At 37.4% G+C, this 17,410-nt stretch overlaps 1 protein-coding gene across 2 annotated transcripts in view; it reads left to right on the forward strand.

The window, feature by feature from the left end:
* LOC114659136 (heparan sulfate 2-O-sulfotransferase 1) overlaps nucleotides 1–17,410 on the forward strand; it is a 377,317-nt gene that overhangs the window by 327,419 nt on the left and 32,488 nt on the right. For both annotated transcript variants that reach the window (XM_028811399.2, XM_028811400.2), the window contains one exon: nucleotides 15,842–16,077. In XM_028811399.2, coding sequence (XP_028667232.1) covers nucleotides 15,842–16,077 — 236 coding nt within the window. The remainder of the gene's footprint in view (nucleotides 1–15,841; nucleotides 16,078–17,410) is intronic.

Genomic DNA, 17,410 nt, shown 5'->3' on the forward strand with positions numbered 1-17,410 from the left:
TAATGCTTTTCATCATGAAAGTGATATCAAGTATAAATCTAAGAATTCTAAATGTGCAGAGAGTTGGAATATCATACATTTAACGTGTTCAGTGTGGCGATCTATTGCTGTTGATCCATTGCTGTCAGGACCAGAGGAAGCCCTAGAAAAAAAGACGGCACAGAAGACGGTATGTGAGACTTTTAAAATGTATCGTGTCATTACGATCGGGAATATGTGACGCTTGAATATAAAAGCACCACGAATACATCTGTATGTCGGCATTTTGCTTCACCACATCAAACCATTTATCAAACATTGAAGCGTGCACACCGATCTCGTAGGATCTGCAAAGCGGCTTTCTGTCACATGTAGATAGTAAACAGAGACTCTGACGTCACATTCCAACTGTTAGCACACTGCGCCCCCCCCGACTTTTTGGTGGTACTGCAACTCGCGCACGCATTGCGTTAATTTCTGAGGACCTGCTCAGAGGACGCATCAAATCAACGCTGAGAACGCGTGGCAGCCATGATGCAGGCGCGTACACGTTCTGAGCGTGAAGTATAAATGAGCCCTTAGAGTTATTTCAAGTTAAAAAACAAAAAAAAAGTCTATTGTATTTAAAAAAAAAAACTATAAGCCATATTTACTCAGGTACAAAGCTGGTGCCATGGTTAGTCCTGTTGCCTCCCTGATTCTGTCTCCTAAGAATGAATTAGTTCAATTTTAAGATTTTCTCCAAAAAATGATAGGTTGATTTGTGATCTCAAATAGGTTCTGTGCAAGTGTGGAAATGGGTGTATGTATGAGAGGGCCTTATACCAGAACAGGCTCCTGTATACCCATCGTCATGAACTAGATGAAGTGAGTTGGAAATCTTATGCGGTAATATTTTAATAATATATTCAGATGTTGAAAATGTTTTCTTACTACCAGTATAATCAGTGGTAGGAGTATCATGTTTATGGCTGCATTTCTGCCCGTTGTTTTCGATAATTGTTTCGATATCAGTTTTCCCCATTGTTTCGATATTAATTAATATACCAAACTGTGGTAAAGTGAGGTTCACGGCTGGCTGGCAAGTTTTGAATTAGCAATTAATGGACGTGCGCACACTTATGGGGGGTGAGAGGAAGAAGCAGGTGTGAGTGATCTTTTGAGAAGAGAGCTCATCTCTGGGTTGGTGCAAGTTAGTTAGCCGCCAGTACATTGCCTTGCTGGCACGTGCAGGTGGTCTGATTGTCTCATTATCAGCCCAGGGCAGCATTCAGGTGATTGCACCTGCAACCACTTCCCAGCCTATAAAAGGGGACCACAGGATCAGAAAAGGGACAGTTGAGATGAAACAAAAACAGAGCAGAGGTTAAATGAAGGAAAGAGAACCAGGCAGGAAAACAGGAGAGAGAGCCGGTGTGGGTGTGTCCAAGAGGGAGAGAGCGTGAACCAAGAGGCAGGCAGATGTGAGGAAAACCGCTCCAGGGAGTGGGTGGCCACCACTCAGAGGCTGTTGTGGAGGATCTCTCCAGCTGAATGACATAAGGAGCTGGAGTGCCCAGGTGGTGCAGGCAGCTTGCCGCAGAAGTCTGGGAAGGTAGTGGGAGTCGACAAGGCTCAGACTAGAAACTCCATTGTGAGTGCTATGGCCTTTGGGGACCCAAGCCTTGGGTCTGGAGTGGGAGCCCTTGTTGCAGCCATGGAGTGGCAGGGACCCATACCCATAGAAGGATGGCGGTTCCTGTCGGATACCTGTCTCCTTGGCTGCAATTTCCAGTGAGGATAAGCTGAGGAGATGGCTGTTTTAAAGGAGTGCACCCGGCTCGTGTTTTTAAAGACAGTTTCCTTCCATGCTTTACCCTTGTTTTAATTGCTTTGTTTATTGGATTGGTTTTAACCTCCACCATCACTTATTTTATGGATTATTTATTTATTGACGATGTTGTACCATTCTGTTTTGAGGGTTGTTTTAATAAAAGCACTTTTGCACTTTTCCACCTACTCCTTGCAGTTCGTAAATGTGTGTCAGCTCATCCCTCAGAAACGTTATCAGCGGTTGGCAGGTCCAAGAGGCTCCTGAAGGGAACCGGTTATGTGGAGCCGAGTCACACTGTCATATAAACTTATTCACCCTGTAAAATTTATATGTGGCTGCTAGTCAACCCGTTGCCTGCCAAGCCTATGTTTTGTTGCATAAAGTGGGTTCCAGTGGGTGGAAAATAAACAAAATGGGGGTACACAAACTTAAGCACCTTGAGCATGGGAAAGGTGCTATATAAATAAAATGTATTATTAGATAGATAGATAGATAGATAGATAGATAGATAGATAGATAGATAGATAGATAGATAGATAGATAGATAGATAGATAGATAGATAGATAGATAGATAGATTATTATTACTATTACATATATGTTCAGTGCTTTTTGTGTCTGATCTTAGGCTCTATTAGTTCTCTTTCTAATAATTAATTTCTCATTGTAGTATAATTTATTCTGTTCTATAGTATGTAATTTGTGCATGACTTAAAGCGTTGGGGAAAATGCAGGTGCTGACAGTTCTTGATAAGCTTAGAATTACTTTAAGAGCTTATTGTTGTGGAATTTACAAATGCTGCCCTGCTGTGCTTCAGTTGTTAAACACATTTTGGAGTGTTATCGTGCAGAGTGCATTGAGCAGATCTAAGTGCTACAATGAGGAGCACAGTTTTCTGCAGTTTTTGTGATAGTTCTGCAGAACTGCAAATACAACATAAAACAAGTTCTATGGCAGTAAAGTATGTTAATATTGTAGGATGATTTTTTGTGTGTGTGTGTGTTATAGGGGGGGATAGCAGAAGGGTTCACATATTGTGAAAAAGTAACAGCTGGTAGTAAGATTAGTTAGAGCTATTATGGGTATCTGCATTTTAGTTCATCTGTCTGAAATGTAGGAAAAGAACTCACCTGAAGCAGCAAGACGTTTGCATTATCAGATTTTATATTATAGTACTGTATACACTGATGTACGTATAGATAGAGGAGGTTCTAAATTAGCTATATAGAACTAGGATTTAAAAATTAGATATGTACTATATAGCATCAGACCTTGGATGCTTTTGCATCACAGATTATTGATACACATAAAATTATTTTTTGGAAGAGAAATATTGAAATCAATGTTTATACATGATGGATGATTTACTTTGCTATGTTTGCTCTGATTAACATTATGAATTTTATTCCTCACAGCAATTTTTTTTTTTTGTTGTTAATTAATTTGTCTAATGGTGTATTTGTAGAGGATGCCTTGATCTGAAGCTCTTCATATATATATATATATATATATATATATATATATATATTTTTTTTTTTTTAAAGTAAGTAATAACCCTGTAAACATTCATGATGTTGTGCTGTTGCATTTGCCTAAAAGCTTCTTGTTTCTATGCAGGACTGCAGAACATTTTCTGGTACTATGACTACTTCAGCCATTACGCACAGTGTAGCAAAAATGTGTAATTTAAATTCTGCCTGTTGTGGTTTGCTTAAAATTATACACAGATTGTCTGGCTTAAATTTATATACTTCTATTTTCTAGTAGTCTTTTTCATCAAATAAAATAAGCCAGGTTGTTTTTTTGTTCTTGTGTATCCACCTGTAAGACTTTAAATTCTCTATATAACCTATTATATATTAAATTATATACCTGTTGCAAATACACTTTGAGCACCAAGAAATGTGTTAATGTCAACCTTGAATGATAGACATCTGCCTTACATTCACTTGATGTTAATGAAAAGCCTTGTTTCATCTCCTTGTTAATAGCAACGCATTGCCATGCATTCTCATCTCGCCCATTATACTTCACAGCATTCCATTTAGTTGGATTGTCTACATTGTTTTCATTTTTACCTTCATAGTTTTTGGATGTGTCAAATTGAACTGGTTGAATTTAGAAAGGATTCTTAACTCTGTAATTGTGCTGCTGTTTATTTAATCTATCCATCCAACCTGCTTTTATCCTGAGCAGAGTCACTGCGAAGCTGGAGGCCATCCCAGCAATCATTGGGCACAAGGCTGAAACAATCTCTGGAAAGGGTGCCAGTGCACCACAGGGTGCTATTCCATTAATTTATTGTGTACTCTTAATTAAAATAGCTTAATTTTCATCAGCAACATTGTGATTACAATTCATTAGATTTTTGACATTTATTTATCCACGAAAAAGTGATTGTGTGTTGACTTCCATCACTGACTGGTAAAATAGATCAGAAGGTCATTACAGCAGTTTGAAGATGTCACAAACATTGCTCCCACTCTGCACATGCACCGTATAATTTTTAACATTTGAGCTACAAGAGTGGCAAAGATCACCTACTTCTCAATTTTTACACACCCTAAGCTCCAGCTCACACTTCCAGTAACAAATTATTTTTTTAAGCATTATTATTTTTAAGGCCAGCGTCACATATGCCTTCATTATGGAGAATATGTAACACTTCACGACTGTAGGTGTTGAATCTTGTTGCCTTAAGGATGCTGGGCTACATGACCATCAGAATAAGAAGTGGTCACCAACAGACGTAAACAACATGGGGAACAGCCATGTAGTAATCTCTGCCACTGTTATTCTGTGTGCTTTAGTTTGTATTGAGAAGAAAGAGGATTTGTTATTTTGGGTTATTGAGTATAAACTGCAGCAGACATATTTGCCCAGAGTTATGTTGTTGCAGGATAATATAGTAATATTTAATGGTTTTGTGTGAACAAACATTCTATAAGTGGACTTGCTTTGAGTTTAGTGTCAAGTTCAAAGGTTCCTGCTTAAATGGCTGAATGGATTTCATAACAGAAGGGGGGAAAAATTGCAGTAAACTTCATCTATGGAAGTTTGTGCAGACTCAATATTTGTTAGCATGGTCAGTCCATCAGTAGATTCCACTGCTCTTAACAATGTTATTTGTAATCGCGCATTCCCCTTTCTAGCAGATGTATTTAATATTAAGGAGAGATCGTGATGTAGATTTGTACAAATGTCATTTCTAGAAATGGGTCTGTTTTTTTTTTTTTGCTGCTACAAGAATCATGTCTTTGTGATTGTCATTAATCCATGTTGCTCTTACAGTTATTATATTTCTTCTCTGGAAGTTTTGCCAGTCTTTTGCCTCTGCAAATATAGAGTAATATGTATACCGTCATGTATGAAGAAGCCCTGCCATCCTTCTATTATATACCAGATAATCCCAATATCCCCAAAATTAATCCCAAAATGGATTAACAGTAAAATATTACAAAGTCCTAGTTGAATGTGGGAGTAAATTAAAGCAAGCTAACAAGCAATAAGGAAGAATTAGAGTGGTGGTCCTGGGGGACCAAGGGCTTGTTTAGAAGCTTGATATGAAATAAATGTTCTAAATATGGGGTTTCCTTCCATTCCCTTCATTTTCTGTATGCATGGGTGCAGTAAAAGAAAATTTTCAACAAAACATAGCTCTTCCATGCCTACCTGAAATCTTCTACATTTTACAAGAGTAAAAAAAAGTGTTCCCAAATGCTCTGTTACACAGTCCTCTTTGTGTGTTGTATTCTGGTTTACTTAGTGAAGGATTTTATGATAGTCCCCAATCCCTCCACCCCCAAGAAAAAGCAATATTTATAAATAAATTGGAAATAAAAATGGGAAAAGTTTAAGTTTGCTTTGTTTTCTTATAAGCTGCTGTGACCATTTGGGATTAACAGTACTCCTAATTTTTAGAAATATTGTTTTGAATATTCTTATTATCCTCTAGTATAATATTTATTTTCTCATTGATGAGTACTGAGCCATGTAATTATAGATACATTCAGAAAAGCTCTTGTTTAAGCCCTTCCTTCAGGTTCCTGCATCATGTACCTTTATAAATAAATAAACTCCCAGGTTCTGTTGTTGGAGCAAAATGTTGTTACAGAACATCCTGTTTAGCTGCTAGTTTTGTAGATGTTGTGAGCTAAATTGTAGTGTATTGGATCCTTTTGGTAAAGCACGTTCTCTTTTTTGCAAAAAAAGCAGTAGCATAAAAATTTATATGCAGTGTGTTTAATGTATGAATAAACTGTTGTTTAAGCAAACATGCCAGTGATTTCTAACATACTTGTGAAAAGGAAGACAAACAGAATGACTAGTTTGGTAAATTTAAAGTGGAACTAAGAATAATAAAAAGTGACTTTAAGTGAGTAAGGCCGCCTCTAAGCTGGTTGCTTACAAATACTACTGTATATTGTCAAGGAAAGGTCATTGTCACAAGAATAAGAGTGTGGCAGCACCTTTACGTTATGAAATTCCACCATGGCTTCCAAGTTTCTTTAGCAGCAGAATCTCTGTAGCGGTAGATAAACTCATACAACTCTTCAAGGCAAGTCTGTGTTTTAAATTCTGAATTGTGCTGCATTGTGAGTTTTGTTTCTGTGATTACAGATTTATTAGACCTGTGAAGTTCCTCACACTTTTGGCAGTCATCTGATTTGATGAATAGAGAGTTATTCTTTTGGGAATTATTTCTAATGAGACAGTTTAGCTATCTTTAATTGGGCTGATTAGATAATTATAGCAAATTAGTGAAACTTGACTGCCTATCCTGTTGACATAAGTTTCAATATTGTGATTTGCAGTATCTAGTAAAATTAAAAAAAAAAAAAACATTCTGAACCCCCAAGTAAATTATTCTGAAATGTGTGGAGTAAGAAACGGAGCTAAATATGGTGTAGGCATAAAGATTGCCGTATATTTCAAGTAAACATATTAGCTGATATAAAAAACATGAACAAAAAAAAAGTTTAGGAAAAGAGAAAAAAACTATTCTGTCTGTCAAGCATGTTTGCTTAGGTAATTCATAAGTTATCTGAGTATCTCACCCACCCACTTGCTTTATAAAAGCTATCAATGCTTCACATCAGCTCCTGGATCTTTCAGCAGCCTTTGACGCAGTGCTCCACTCTTTGTACATTCAGCCTCTCGAGCCTTATTTAGCACTTACAGATGTAGCCTTGGCATGATTTTAGTACTTTTTAACCTGCAGGCAGCAATTTCGGTATATAATCATCATCTACAAATCCACACCTATCTCTGTGAAATAAGGTTTTCCATATGGCTCAGTTTTTAGCCAATTACTTTTTATTATTTATTTTTTTCCCTCTTTGTGAGATTATAAGGCAGTATGGACTGGAAATTCATTTCTCTGCAGAAGATTCTAAGATTCCTGTTCACACAAAGCTTACCTCTGCCTCGCTGGTTGAGTAAGACAGGTGTTGTTTATAGGTTCTGATGCTCTTAGCATTGATAATAATGGTTGCACCATCTCTCCTTCTTCAGGAGTCAAGAACTTGGTTGTCATCTTAGATTCCAAGTTATTATATTAGACTCATGTTAAGAATGTCTTCCATGTCTGCTTTCTTTCAGGCAAGTAACATTTTTGTGAATTGAACCTTCATTTACTGATCTTGCCTTTCAAACGTTCAGGTACCTTAGTCACCTTTCGGCTTGATTATTGTAGTGGTTTACTCTTTGGTGCTTCAAGCAAAATACTTACATAGCATATGCAGAATTCTGCAGCTAGAATGCAAATGTAAACTAAACACTGGAAATATTTAAATGCTTGGTTATGTTTTTGCTGTAGTTGTCTGTTAAATGTTGTACATCTTACAAGCTTATTTTCCATCATATTTAGTTCTTCAAGACAGTAGTCCTACGTATCTTTCTGGCAGGTTACGGTTCTACACACTGTGTCTCAATTTGAGACCGAGGTAATAGGAGCAACCAAATGCAAAGCTTTCTCATCTGAGATATGGGGTAAATTCAAGAAGTATAGTAAAGATGAACAATCCGAGATGAATAAAAATTGCAGAGTGATTTAAAAACTTTTTAAATTTGCATTGTGTTTGAACCTGATATAATTTTAATGGATGCAGAGGCTCAAGAACTTACTGGGTTTAGCCCCAAAGGTGGTGTAATGAGCCGTGAAATTCTGATTTTTGTAACATGAGTGCATTTGCCTCCGTCATAATACTTGGAATTTTAACTTTAATATTCATTACATGAGGTCATGACTTTTATGTGATGTGGAAGCTGCATTCCAGCTGTCTTTTCAGTTTTTCAATGATTAAGATGTAAAATTTCTAATGAAACCCTTTGTAGGTTCCCAGAGGATCCCTGAATGTCCGTAGAGACAGTTTTTATTACCAAACATTTATTTAGACTTGTGGGTAACTGATCACAAACATATTTGTTATTTAACAGAAATAATTTGAATTTCCACCTGCTGATATGTGTTTGCATGTCAGAATGAAGGGTTTTAAGACCAGTGTTGTTGTTGTTAGATTGGCCTGAGAATGGAAGGAAGGAATCTCAAATAAGTTGGACCAGTGCATGGGAAATAAATAAGTAGAAGTCATAGTAGTATTGTCTTGTGTACAGAGTACAGTGAAGTTCTTACTTAGATGTCTAACCAATTTGCAACATGTCACCACTCCCCAGTGCCATGGCAGATAGATAGACAGATATAAAATATGCTATATAATTGATAGATAAAGTATAATCTATTTGGGACTGGTATTTATGGTGTGAAGAAATGAAAGACTATTCCCTGGCTGATGAATATATATGCAGTATAAGATGAAAGCTGTTTAATATACCAGAGTCTTCACAGAACCGTTAGAGTAAGGAAAGCACTTATTGTATCTGAGTAAGTTAATGCACAGACAGCCTATATTGCATAAGAAAGATCCTTGATGCAGAGTGGGTGGGTGACTGAATACACGCCATCATGATCATCTGTCCTTCCAGCTTTGCACATAAATAAATGAATCGACCCATCTTGTCATCCCCTGAGGCAATGAACTTCGCCTGCAGATTCCTGCTAATGAGAATATTGTAAGTACCCCACATTTCTTCGCAGGAGTTGCTGAAAAGGCTGGCAATATTTATTTTTGCTATATCTGACATCCGCCATCCTTCAGTGCATATCCTCTGAAAAGTATAACATTAATACTGTGGTCACAGATAATTTGTTTCCTTTCTGACCTTTTACTTTATATTACATAGTATTATATTTGTGTGTTGTCATGATACTGCTCTTTGTGAAAATGAAGGCTGACTGATGAAAGGAAAATCTGTATAAATGCTTTAGAAGCTGTCTCATTAATATGGTTAAAATGCACATGTCTGTTTCACACTATGAATCTTTTTAGTAAGAGTGTATTTTTCATTATTTTATACTCCATATAGGCAGCTTGACAGTACAAGAGCTGCTGTCTCGTGGCTTCCAAGTTAAATTCTGTCTTGTCACTTTCTGTATGGCATTTGCACACACTGCCTGTGTCTTCAAGCTTTTTTCTCCAGGTACACTCATTTCTTCGTTCTTCACAAACACATGCACATTAAGCTGATGGTAACTCTAAATTAGCCTGGTAGGAGTGATAGAAGTACATCCCATACAGGTTCGATTCCTAATTGGCACCCAATGAGTACTTCTGGAAACCCCTAAAATAGAAAAAAAAAATAAAAGGTTATGAATATACAGTAGATAGCTGAATTGCAAATCAGCATTACAGTATGGTATGGCTGTTTGACTGAAATATTTTGTGTTTGTATTTATGGTATTTGATATGTATATTGGGGATGGGGGTAAAAGGTTATTTCCACACAAAAAAGGAAAGAAGGTTAAAGACCTGTTTTTGCATGTATAATATAAATCCTTAGGATGAAATTATAACATGAACATATTTGTTCATTTTGTATTAACTATGGCAAGGGTAAAACCTTTTAGCACATTAATTAGGCCCACAGACATGTTAGAGATGTTATCCTTACTCTGTCTCTCACACTTCCTTGTGCACAGTAATGGCACCTGATACTTAACAGCTTACAGCATGCATATTGCTTTAGCTCAGCTTTACTTACAGTATTGTGACTTCCCACTGGGTCACTCTTTATTTTTATCTCTCATACCCCAATTAGACTCAAGTACAAATGAACACTGATGACAAACAACTTGCTTTAGGTGCTAATGAAACCACTTTAATAGATATTTATCTGTAGGGCCTCTTTTTCATGTGTTTTATTTTTTTTCTTTTTAACCCTCTCTGCCACTGTTGTGTTGAGTACATCTTAATTTCAGTATGTAAGATTACAGTATATTTACGCAATTACTGTATACAAGTCCCCAGTTCTTCTTTTTTCCATTGTTAGCTTTTGTAAAGCACAGTTATTGCCAGTAAACGTTTAATTGGGTTTAAGTTATGCTTGAATTAAAATAAATGATGACTTCTTTGATGCCCTTAAACTTTTATCTTTTAAAATTCCCTTGTAATGTTGATTTTTAGGAACATTGCAATAGAAAATAAACTATGAAATGTCGTCAAAGCCAGGAATGTAATTCAATCTGATAAGGCTGCACGGTAACCTTGATGGTTAAGGAAATGAATGTGGGCATGAGTTGATCAGTGTGCCCTGAAAATAATTTTGACTTTGTTAGGTTACATCCATCTATTTTATTGGCCAGTTTATACCAAATCAGGGTCATGGATAACCTGACTATATCCTCACCATATCCAGTGTATGATAGGAACCAACCATGGATTGAATGCCAGTTCATCACAGGGCCCAAAGCCACGTTCACTCAAATTAGAGTCACAAATTTACCAAACCTTCAAACTCCAAACAAAAGGGACCACAGATAGCAGTAACCTAGGGAGCAAGCATAGTTAACCATCATGGCTACCTGCTGTGGAACAGCATGACTTCCTCAAGTGCTTATCTCATGCAGTCATTATTTATTTATCCTTTTGTTTTATAGAATGTGTGGCTGGACCCCAGCTGAATTCTCCTACTGGTTATACCCTAGTAAAAGCAATATGACCCAATAAGAGAATAGTTGCACCTAAGAATCACATTGTTTTAGCCCCCTTCAGAAATTGTCACTGGTTAAAATAATCAAATATCTATTTGCATCACTGTATGTTTCCCCAAAAAACAAATATATGCTTTTAGCATATGCTATATAATGTCAGGGTGCCGTTCATTTTAATGTTTCCAGTGTTAAATTTGATTAATATGATATTTGTTACCCTTCAAGTGTCTCTTGCAATTAGAGTTTACATATCATACTGACCAGCATCATTGTCAGTGAAATAAAATCAAGATATAAATAGCAGTTCAATTCTGAGCTGAAAACAAAGTGTGAAGTGACACCTCAGATATGCTTCCTTCTCTGTCTATTAGTAGTGGATCATTTTGCATTTTCAATTATAATAAGATTGAACATTTGAGCACTGTTGAGTGCTGCTCTAAAGATTTATTCCGACTATATTTCACCAGTTCTTTATTCCTTTGTTTGGAACCAGCATCATTTGCATTAGCAATATTAGTGCTGTTGAAAGATTTTTGCAACCGTTTTTGAATGCATGTCTTTCAGGTGACCAGCCTTTTGTTTTTTGTTTTTTTTTCTCATTTGTCATCTGAGAATGCAAGCTTTCAGAGATGTTAGACAGCTCCAGGTTTTATTTGGTTTGCTAGTTGTGTCATTAACATCTGTCTTAATGATTACAGCTCCCAGCTGCGGCTCAGATCTATGTTGGTTTTCTTTTCACTCTCTCCCCCCCCCCAACCCCACTTCTTTTTCAAACTAACAGTAATGAGCTACCCAACAGGTGCAGCTGTTCAAGTGTGAAAATAATTCTGCTCAGCAGGTCCAATTCATTGAACACTCCCAACCGAGAACAGTGGCAGATTCGCTTAAACATGAAAGTTTTCAAATATGTGGTCTTTCTGGCTTCTATACCCTAAATTTTGTTCACAGTATTAACAGGACAATATTTTACTGCACAATTCTAACCCCCTGACCTAATGAAAGGGTAGAGTGTCAAAAGGGTGATTCTGCATCACCTGTATAGCAACATGATTCTAATTTTTTGGAGATGCTTTTGAGTGATCCGCCTGCCACCTACTTTCTGGGATCACAACAGGTATTAGTGATAACAGCTGCCACTTACAACAGTGGCAATGACGCATGGCTGGCTAATTCCTATAATATTGTCAATGCTCCATGTACAGTACATGTACATAGTATGAATTCTAACACCACTCTTTGATAGACTTTTCAGGGAAATTAAGCTGTTGCTTTCTATAGTATGATAGGCCGGGCTTGCATTGATTATAATACAGTGACTCCTGATGATATTGATTATGTGTTCTGTACTGGACTCCGAGCCCATCCAGGGACAGCTAACTCAATGAACTGTCATTTAAATGGAACTACTCACAGAAAAGCACTATGTTTCTAGCTACTGCAAATGCCAGGGCTAAATATTTTGAGATATTTAATCAAAATTAGCCCAGTATAAACGTAGTTGTGTACATGAATGAACCCTGTGATGCATTGGTGCTCTTACCAAGGTTGGTTCATTTTAACCAATGCTGTAGGGATAGATTGTTGTCCCAGATACTGTGAAATGGATTAAGTACAGTGGAACCTCAGTTCACGACCATAATTCATTCCAAAACTCTGGTCATAAACCGATTTGGTCGTGAACCGAAGCAATTTCCCCTATAGGATTGTATGTAAATACAATTAATCCGTTCCAGACCATACAAACTGTATGTAAATATATATATTTTTTAAGTTTTTAAGCACAAATATAGTTAATTAAACCATAGAATTGACAGCGTAATAGTAAACTAAATGTAAAAACATTGAATAACACTGAGAAAACCTTGAACAACAGAGAAAACTAACATTGCAATAGTTTGCGCTATAGCGCTACCAACCGCTGGCTAAAAACACTTTTTTTTTAAAATGAGTTTTAAGCACAGGGAAAAAAATGAACTTTTGAAAAAATCCGTAATTTAGTAAACCACCAAGTAAAGAAACATTGCAACAATGCACTATAACCAATAACCAATCGCTGTAAACAGAAGTGAAAACAAAATCAAGCCCAGTGCATTCTTTAACTGCCTTCCTACCTTATGCATCCAGCTCTGTCTCTCGCGCTGCCTGTGTGTGTGTGCCTCTGTCTCTCTCGTGCTGCCTGTGTGTGTGCGTGGCTCTCTGTCTTACGCTGCCTGTGTGTGCGCGTCTGTCTCTCTCTCGCGCTGCCTGTGTGTGTGTATGTGTCGCGTGCTCTCTCGCACTCTCTCTTGCTCACTGCACAGGAAATGCACAGGGAGAGACTGAACATGTACAAACCGAAAGGGAAACTGGCTTGTTCGTATACCGAGTGTGTGGTCGTGAACCAAGGCAAAAGTTTGGCGAACTTTTTGGTCGTAAACCGATTTGTACGTGTACCGAGACGTTTGTGAACTGAGGTTCCACTGTAACTTTGAAAATGGATTAATGAATGAATTATTAGGTGACCGTCAATAATCTGTACCATAGAAGAACCATTTTGAAAGGCTGTCTCAAGTGTGGCTAGATACCATTTATGGTATTGCATTGGTAAAATCTACAAGAACCTTCACAAGGCCAAGCTATCTGCCTTAAGTTTGATCTTGCTCAACATGTTCTAGTTTTGACCTTTAATTACAAGTTACATTACTCATCTTTATTCATTCTTCAACTAGGAAAGCATTAACTTGGCTATTTTCAGTTGCAGTGTGTGTCCTGTTTTCTTATACCAGCAGTAATATAATAACAGTTGCCTATAATTACTATATGCTTTGCTGTTTCTTTCTATTTTGAGTGATAAAATTTTATCCAAGAGTTTAATTTGCTATTGAATAGAGAATGGATATTTTCATTCACTCTAGTTGTATATGAGATGCTTGTTGGCATTTCTTGGTTTTTCAGGGTGAGTTAGACTAAAAGAAGTAAAATGTCTATATATAGACTTGAATCAAATTCACTGATATTCATGCTAATTTCTTAATCAGTAAAGATATGGTGGAAACTAAGAAATGCATAGGTTACAGGATCGTCTTTTTTTACTTGATGTTCAAGTTCATCATCATGTGTACAGTTCAGTTTTTACTTGTGTTACCAATAGTTTGCAGAAGAAAAGACAGTAGTTTCATGCATTGAGTTCTACATATCTCTCTATTATAAAAGGAAATCCTGGGACGAGATTTTCTCTTGAGATTATTTAAACTCCCGCGAGAGATAATTTCAGGTTCCGCAAGATGAGATTTTTTGCCAAGAGATTTTGACAAGTCCCACCCTCCTCTCAAACATTTACAACCATCTCAAAAAATTGATAGTAAAGGCCGCATTAGCACTAACAAATGGAAATTATTACTCGGTGAAATAACAGAACAGCAAAAAAAGATCAAATACATGGACACAGGTGATATGACAGAAGTATGTAGATATTGTTTATTTTTAAACTTTAAGTCAGAGACTTGTAGATAGTCTAATTCGTGTTGCCATCAGGGAAAAGTAGCATTTCTTCCCAATGAAGAGGCCTATTTGTGTGAATTAAAAGATTTGTTGTTTGGTGAAAGTGAAATGAACATACGTGAGCGGCAGAGACGCAAAGTGGCTGGCATGTAGCTCAGGCCTGGGGGTTGGCGAGCGAAGCCCCCTAGTATATAAACAAGACACAGTCGTGCATTTGACATTCTGTGTGGCTGTTGTGTACCCTTATGACCTGTGGTTAAAGCTGTCCTTCAGTCTTGTAGTGCATGTCCTAAAGGTCTGCAACCAATTTCTTGAACATAACAAAGAAATAAATGGTTTAGCATGATGACTGAAGTCTTTAATAATAATGCTTGCCATTCTAGGGCAACATGTGTTTTATTTGTTGTAGTGTGTGTGCAGGTTTAAGTAAATTTATTTAGTAAGGTATTTTCATAATAGCCTCTACAACCCTAAATTGTGTTAACTGAATTTTAGAATGAATTTTCATTATGGATAATGTTGTTGTAGTATCAGTAATGGTATTGTAGTCTAGCTGTATAGAGAGGTTTCATCTTTAGAATATGAAGTAAGGAGCTGGAACAAAACGGAGGATTTGAATTTTTATATTTGAAAAATATGTGTTGGAATTAGCTCCACCCACTACCGTTAAGCAAATAATGTGAATGTGTGTGTTGTAGGTGGTAGGAGACCTGCCAATCTATTTACCATGGGGTTCATAAAAAAAAAAAAGCTAATTGAAACTAAATGGTATGAAATGAACAGACAAGAATGTACAGTTGCTTTTGTTTTTGCTTTGATTTTCTAATGCGATATAGATTAATATTACATGCCAGTATTTATAAAAAATACGTACAAAGTTTAAATAGTTCCAGCAGTATGAGACGAGTAGAAAAAGAGATATTTGATATCTGAAACAAGCTGTGTATTGTCATTTTTAGTCATAGATGATTTAATTCATGAATAATAACAATTTTAAAATTATTCCTAGTACATCTTGCCTGAAGAAGGGGCCTGAGTTGCCTCGAAAGCTTGCATATTGTAATCTTTTTAGTTAGCCAATAAAAGGTGTCATTTTGCTTGGCTTTTCACTAAAATTATTCCTGTTACACAATAAAACATTAAAATGGTACTGCAGCTATTCATCTGCCAGAATGTTGTGATGGTTCTGGGAGATTTTTTTTTTTTTGTATAAAGGCAAACATTTAACATTGAGATTCACTTGGCCCAAATGCTATAAATAATTAATTGCTTGCCGTAATTGTATCATTCATTCTTCTGCTGAGGTTTTCCTTTAATAGACCAGCATTACTGTAAATCGGCTTTATATGTGCTCTCATACCCATTCTTTATATGATATATTATTTTTGTTTGGTTAAAAGAAAATAGTTAGACAAGTACCAGTATCTTAGTTATATTGATTGCCTTGACATGCTTGAAATAGTTTTGCTTCTCCCACAAATGTTTTATGTTTACTGAATTTTTCATTTTACTCCCAACAGAGAGGGCCATAGCCAGGCATGAGGTACGAGAGATTGAACAGCGGCATACGATGGATGGAAGCAGGGACAGCTCTTTAGATGAAAGTGACGACGTAATCATCATTTATAACCGGGTTCCAAAAACTGCCAGCACATCCTTTACCAATATTGCCTATGACCTGTGTGTGAAGAACAGATTCCATGTCCTGCACATCAATACAACCAAAAATAATCCTGTCATGTCTTTACAGGATCAGGTGAGAGAGAGAGCAAACTCATTGTGTACTATATGCATAAACATCTTGTCCTGTGTATGCTGTGTCAGAAACTCGACACAGAGTCATGAAAAGGTTTGGGGCAGCCACCCGTATAATTGGTTTCCTGGCTGCAAAGTTGCATAAATAAATACAGCACTGCTGTGCACAAAACCGAGTCCAAAACAGAACTGAGGGAATAGGGAAAAGGTGCAGGCTTTTAAAGGGGAAGACAGGAAGTGAGATCATATGGGTCGGGCTCATGATGGTCATCAGCCATTGGTTCAAGCCCGGGCGTGACATCACAGGGGCCGGAGCCGGCAAGGTCTCCTTCCATAGGCTCGGTCCCAGATGTGACATCAAGAGAGCCAGGTGGAATCTCCCATGCTTGGTCTACAGGGAAGGGAGAAAAAGAGTCTGTGCACTCTGCCACATCCCGGTATACCTCAGAACTGCCCTTACTCAAGCCCTTTAGCTGCCTCCCATGCGTACGTGTGTGACAGCTGTCAATCATGCTGTGTGACCCCAATAGGCTGGTGTCAGAATACTGGACCACCCAAGGGTGTGTGTTAGGCTTTAGAAGGCTGATGTTCCTCTATCAGTCTTGTTATGAATCTTCATTTTGTGTCAGTGGAGATAATTAATAAAATGTATGTGAAGGTGAAGACAGGGATTAGCAAAGTCCCAAGGATGGCAGTGTTGTTATACATGCAGGTGAAGCACCAGGAGTACTCACGATTAGTGACTCCTTGTTGCCACAATAAAGTAACTGGTCCAGTGTCTCCTACTATACAAGCAGGAACACCTGGTTGAGGGCTATTGTACTAAGTACCAGCTGAAAATAGAAGTTGGTTGTTCCCTGGTTTTGTCCTTATATGCTCAGGGTTGTAGAATTTGCCAGGAGGAAACTTATTCAATGACAACTATAGAAGTTACCTCTGACTTCAGAGGTAACATTAGCTTGGTGTTTAAAACACCCTCTATCCAAGGACAGTAAAGGCTAATGGTAACCAAAGGACATGAAAGAGAGAAAAGAGGCCACTATTGGAGAGGATGAGGGGAACAGTGGGCATGCGGCTGGCACAGATGGTAAGGGTTTGTAACATCTTAAGGTAGGACCAGGCAGGATTGCTGTTTAATGTTGGGGTTGTGGGCTCATTTCCCTCAGTATGAACACTTTATTCTTTGTAGAATAGAGCCAAGCAAATAAAGGAGTTGATTGTGAAAAGCAGGACTTTGTACTTCATGTACTTTGTACAGACTTTGACAACCATTACTCCAAAGTGAAACAAGGTCAGACTCGGGCAGAATTGTGTTTTTTGTCATCTGTTATTAC

This window comes from Erpetoichthys calabaricus, chromosome 10 (genome assembly GCF_900747795.2).
Source record: "Erpetoichthys calabaricus chromosome 10, fErpCal1.3, whole genome shotgun sequence".
Lineage (NCBI taxonomy): Eukaryota > Metazoa > Chordata > Cladistia > Polypteriformes > Polypteridae > Erpetoichthys > Erpetoichthys calabaricus.